At 41.1% G+C, this 5,808-nt stretch overlaps 1 protein-coding gene across 1 annotated transcript; it reads left to right on the top strand.

Annotated features, from left to right (window-relative positions):
• The first annotated feature begins 1,262 nt into the window (after positions 1-1,262).
• Positions 1,263-2,671, top strand: LOC124862382 (tetraspanin-1-like). Its single transcript, XM_047356258.1, has 5 exons — positions 1,263-1,434; positions 1,538-1,645; positions 1,726-1,857; positions 1,965-2,057; positions 2,159-2,671. Exons 1-5 carry the CDS (start codon positions 1,366-1,368, stop codon positions 2,216-2,218), a joined length of 462 nt encoding a protein of 153 aa, XP_047212214.1. The 5' UTR covers positions 1,263-1,365; the 3' UTR covers positions 2,219-2,671.
• The last annotated feature ends 3,137 nt before the right edge of the window (positions 2,672-5,808 follow it).

Below are 5,808 nucleotides of genomic sequence, written 5' to 3'. Positions count from 1 at the left end.
CCGGGTTCATGTTGAACTGTACCTTCAGGTGAAAGACCGCAGCAAACCCCTGCCCGCTGGTGCTCCGCATAAAGCGGGAAATATTGAAGGTAATGACGAGTCGGTCAGCGCGTTGGTAACTGAAACGGAGACAGAAGGCAAAACCAAAGCGCAGGACGCTCAGCTCAATGTGGTGCGGTTCAGACACACAGACTGTTCCTCTGTTTCTGTCCATAACAGGCTGACGATCCTCGGCTGACAAAGCAAAGCAGCGACAAATATTTGCAGTCAAAGTATCTTTATTTGCCTTCGGACAGAAAGTACTCCTGCAGAGAGAGAGATGATCTGGGAACATTGTTCCGACACCTGCTTTTAAACACCTGATATTCCAGAGATAGAATCTCCTCCTACTGTGGGAAAAGGGGAAGATATAAAAGCCTCGACTGAAGAGCGTCGACTGTGAGCCGCACGAACACTCAGGCCGTTCGTGCGACTCATCTACCTGGCAAAAAACTCACAGACAGCAGTAGCGATAGGGACACACACCTTTCTTTTTAGAGGCTGTCTGACAGCCGTGCAGAGACACACAGCAGGATGTGCGCCGGATAAGTAAACAGACCGAGAGCGACAGTTAAAGGAGGGTAGTTCCACTTGGAGGAACCAAGTGGGTCAAAACTGAATTAACATTGTTTAACATTTTGAGGTACTACAATATGGTTAACGAAAAGGATCTGGAAAAACAATTCGTTTAATTCTAAATTATCCAGGAAGTCAGATGTTGTGTTCTCTACTCCATTATATAAATAAGTCCTTTACATAAATTATATAAATATTGAAATATTTTATTCAATTATTATTGTGCGGGACAAGTTTCAGCATTGCTCTCTACCTTTACTGTAAAACCTGCGCACCCTTTCTAACATGAGGCCCCAGGTCATGTATCCTCATTGTACCAAATCTACACCATCAAACTGCTCATCCAATCCTACCAGAACCAGAACCAAAGCTGAATCATGAAGTTGAGGAGTAACTTCTAACGTTTTATGTGTTTTTTGCACTAATGCACAAATAGCATCAAGCTGGCTGGATTAATGAGTGTTTAGATTCTTGTAGAGATTTCTGCTGTAATTCCTGAATTGAGCTGTACAACCAGAGTTGCAATGAATGCAGAAAATAGTGCAATGGTCATAAATGCTTCTTAAGTTCTTCTGAGTATGATTCAACTACTAACAAAGTTTGCATGTTTTACCAAACTGCCTCATATGTTGATCAGAAGCTGAAAGGTTTGTGAACTCAAACAAAAAGAAAATACTACCAAACCCATCCTAATGCTAAGCTAATAGTTATCAGTAACATCCGTAATTCTGTTCTTCTTCCCAGTTTTTTATGATAGTCTTGCTGGTCTTCATCGCCGAGGTTGCAGGGGCAGTGGTTATTTTGGTTTTCAGACCACTGGTAAGTCACTGACAGAGTTCAGACGAAGGAACCTCATTACAAGATAATGTGGAAACCTTCAGACAAGATATAAGATCTAATATTGTATGTTGTTGTTTATTAGGCAGATGAACTGTTTGAAAAGGTTGGCACAGCAGCAGTTGCGAACATCAAAAAAGACTTTGGGGAAAATGCTGACATTACTGGACTGTGGAATACTACTATGGACACGGTACAGACGTTTTCTGAACAGTGATATCTCTCCATTGCAAAGATTCCTCAAAGCTTATCTAATCTGCTCTCTCTTCGCAGTTAAAATGCTGTGGATACTACAACTTCACAGACTTCACAGATTCCCCATATTATAAGATGCAGGGCAGTAACTATCCACCCCAGTGCTGCTTGAACTCGGGGCCTTGTAATCAAACTGTGGCTGATAGCAAAGTATGAATGTTGAATCTAATTGGAAAATATTTAAATTACTAAAATAATTTGGTAATTGTTTGTCAAAACCTATGGTAAAATAAAGGTCTGTGTTGTACTTTCAACAGAAAAAAGATGGGTGCTTCCTAAAGATCAAACAGTTGATTGATGACAACACAGTCGTGATTGTGGCGGTCGCTCTTGGGATTGCTGCCCTTGAGGTAAGACCCCAACCTCAATTTATAAATACAACATATAGACAGGTGATGATTTTGCTATTTAGTGTGCATTGTTTTATTGTGATGTTTTTTGTTCTCCTCAGATATGTGCCATGATTGTCTCAATCATACTATACTGCAGAATAAAGTCTACAGGAGCCTAACTATGAGCAGTAAGGGATCACTTCAGTCACTGAATTCCTGCATCACCTTCTACAAAGTCTCATCGCTGAAAACATCTACTGTAATGTCAGGTCATGTGCAATAGAGGACAACTGAATGATATTTTTACTATATGTCAATGTATCAATTAAATTTGATTTATAGATCTAAAATAATAACTTTTTCATAAATCATCTAGAAATACCACCAGCCACACATATGTTATTGTATATATCAAAACTGGCTAAAGGGTTAAACACATATCCAGTAAATGGGGAATTACATGATGCTGTTTCTGTAATAATGAAGCAAAAGCTGGTTATTGTTTTATGAAGGGGAAGTAGTGAAAAATTTACGAGAGCTTCTTGTTTAATAAATCCAGTAGTTGGATAATAGTTGTTTGTAGGTTGTTAATTGATACATATTTGCAATAAAGTCCATATTTCCAAGTAAAATGTTCTAATTTTGTTGCTGTTGTCGAGTTATTGAACTGAATTTAAAGGGCAATCAACCATTTCATCGCTGGTTAACCTAAAAGTCTTAAAAGCATAAAACCTTACTTATTTGACACATAAAGGTCTTTGGAGCAGCACCTCTTTAAAAAAGAAAGACACACCCATAAATGGATGATGATGTAGTGTTTGTAACACTAGAGCTTTACTGTCTGTCATTGTAAACAGAAAACAAATTGGCTTCAATGTGACAAACAATCAAAATCTGAGTTACAAGGACATAACCTGGCTACATCAGATAGCTCTAGTGGACTCAGCAGTAAGACCATTAAGGAGACCCATGGTGGTATTTGTGAGCACATTGTTTTTCAGGCCAATAAAATGTTTGTTTTACTCTAGTTCTTGCTTTTTACATGTTAGTGCAAAATGTCTGTACACAGATAACATGCTTCAACCTAGTGAGATATCTACCTGTAAGGACATTCTGTCTCATGGTCATGATAAGCTGCAACAGTGACTTGTTTCTTGTTTCCTCAGTGTCTGATCCAAATGAATGAGAGCGAGAAAGAATGATAGGGAATATAGTAATTCTAGAAAGTAAAATCTGTCAAAACCATTTTCCAAGATACTTTCAGTGATCTATGAAAGTATCTTGCATGTGGTCAGGCAACAAGTAAGAACATAGTGGAGGGCTCCCTTGATCAAGTGAATTCCTTCAAGCACAGTTGTAAATAAAGTTTGAATTTCCATTCATCTTCTACACCACTTATTCCATAGTGGGTCATAGGGGAGCTGGTGCCTATCTCCAGCAGTCTATGGGCAAGAGGCAGGGTACACCCTGGACAGGTTTCCAATCCATCACAGGGCAACACAGAGACACACAAGACAAACAACCATGCACACACTGATTCGCAGTTTAGAGAGACCTATTAACATAACAATCATGTTTTTGGACTGTGGGAGGAAACTGGAGTACCCAGAGAGAACCCATGCATGCACAGGAAAACCATACAAATTCCATGCAGAAAGACCCCTGGACATGAGTTGAACCCAGTACCTTCTTGCTGTAAGGCAACAGCGGTACAGACTGCGCCACCATGCAGCCCCTAAAGTTTGAATTTGAGCTTTTTAACCTGTTCTCTTTTCTGTCCAAAAAACGAACAGGACAATGACATCAGATATCTCAAAATGTATCTTTCTGGGGAGGGAGGGGTGAGAATACTTGTGGAATTACTTTTTACGGGTTAAAGTATCAGCCAGCTGCATCATGGGAGACAGCGTTTTGAAACAAACTGACTGGCGACGATGCTTCTTTTAAAGGTCACCCTCAAGACCGCTGTCTTTGAGAGCTCAACAGTCTGTCTGATACTACCTTGGTCCCTCGATGTCCTGACTGCTGGTGCATGCCGGATGTGTTGGGGGCTCTCCCCTGCTTGGTGCCAGCAGTCTTGCTACTGGGGACTTGGTGCGAGCACTGTGCTGCTGGGGGACTGTTTCCTGGGCTTGGCTTGTGTAACCGGGGGTGGCGGTGTGGCTGGGCCGGGGTGGGTCACAGTGTCCTGCCTTGCTCTGTGCCTCTTTGGCCTGGGGGCTGTTGCTCCTGTGCATTCCTGGCAACCTACTGCTGTGCTGGAGGTATGGCTGACCTGGGGTGATGCTTTAACTGTGGCCATCCGGATCCGTGTCTACTACTCTTAGTTGGTGTGGATTGCAGTCCTTCTACCATTCTCGCCACAATTACCAATGTACACTTCCAGGTGAAAAACTCGCACTCACAAACACCCACTCAACACAAACAAACTTGTTTCTACACGTATGCTAATCCAACATGTACAGCAGGGCCGGTTCGAGGGATGCATATATTAAGGGGGCAGGCAGAAATGTGATGGGGGCATCATCAGGCATACACGTTATGCTCCGGCATATTTATTGTTGTTGTTGATTAGTATTTTCTTTCTGTGTTCGGGGTAAACTGTGTTGTGATGTTCAAGTTGCCAGACTGGACTGGTTTCCCCCCACATTGGCTTCTTTTGAACATGTTAGGCTGGGAAAAATAGCTTTGGGCAAGTAGTTAAAATTTGGGCTGCTCTCACAATATTTGGAGGATGTTCAGAAATAATTCTAATAAATTTTTTTTAAATGATTCTAATTAATGAACACGCATGTGCTGAGGCATTCATAAGTACTCTTCACTTGGCAAAAGAAACCATTTTTTATTTAACTTCAGTTAAACACATACTACTCATTGTCTCTATAGACAAAACTAAAGAAGTTTAATGGAAATTTACAAAAAACAAAACAAAACAAACTGAAATAACTCAGTAGCATCTGTAGCAAGAAGGGGGACTGTACTAGAGGCCACTGTACAGGTCCTTCTCAAAATATTAGCATTTTGTGATAAAGTTCATTATTTTCCATAATGTCATGATGAAAATTTAACATTCATATATTTTAGATTCATTGCACACTAACTGAAATATTTCAGGTCTTTTATTGTCTTAATACGGATGATTTTGGCATACAGCTCATGAAAACCGAAAATACCTGTCTCACAAAATTAGCATATTTCATCCGACCAATAAAAGAAAAGTGTTTTTAATACAAAAAACGTCAACCTTCAAATAATCATGTACAGTTATGCACTCAATACTTGGTCAGGAATCCTTTTGCAGAAATGACTGCTTCAATGCGGCGTGGCATGGAGGCAATCAGCCTGTGGCACTGCTGAGGTCTTATGGAGGCCCAGGATGCTTCGATAGCGGCCTTTAGCTCATCCAGAGTGTTGGGTCTTGAGTCTCTCAACGTTCTCTTCACAATATCCCACAGATTCTCTATGGGGTTCAGGTCAGGAGAGTTGGCAGGCCAATTGAGCACAGTGATACCATGGTCAGTAAACCATTTACCAGTGGTTTTGGCACTGTGAGCAGGTGCCAGGTCGTGCTGAAAAATGAAATATTCATCTTCATAAAGCTTTTCAGCAGATGGAAGCATGAAGTGCTCCAAAATCTCCTGATAGCTAGCTGCATTGACCCTGCCCTTGATAAAACACTGTGGACCAACACCAGCAGCTGACACGGCACCCCAGACCATCACTGACTGTGGGTACTTGACACTGGACTTCTGGCATTTTGGCATTTCCT

Source organism: Girardinichthys multiradiatus, chromosome X (assembly GCF_021462225.1).
Source record: "Girardinichthys multiradiatus isolate DD_20200921_A chromosome X, DD_fGirMul_XY1, whole genome shotgun sequence".
In the NCBI taxonomy this organism is placed as follows: domain Eukaryota; kingdom Metazoa; phylum Chordata; class Actinopteri; order Cyprinodontiformes; family Goodeidae; genus Girardinichthys; species Girardinichthys multiradiatus.
The sequence above is the reverse complement of the archived record's forward strand: the minus strand, read 5'-3'. Positions and strand labels throughout refer to the sequence as shown.

Coding starts and splice junctions, on each gene's coding strand:
- LOC124862382 (XM_047356258.1), top strand. CDS start 1,366: ATGATAGTCTTGCTGGTCTTCATCGCCGAGGTTGCAGGGGCAGTGGTT. Junction 1,646..1,725: donor GGAATACTACTATGGACACG/GTACAGACGTTT, acceptor CTCTCTTCGCAG/TTAAAATGCTGTGGATACTA. Junction 2,058..2,158: donor TTGGGATTGCTGCCCTTGAG/GTAAGACCCCAA, acceptor TGTTCTCCTCAG/ATATGTGCCATGATTGTCTC.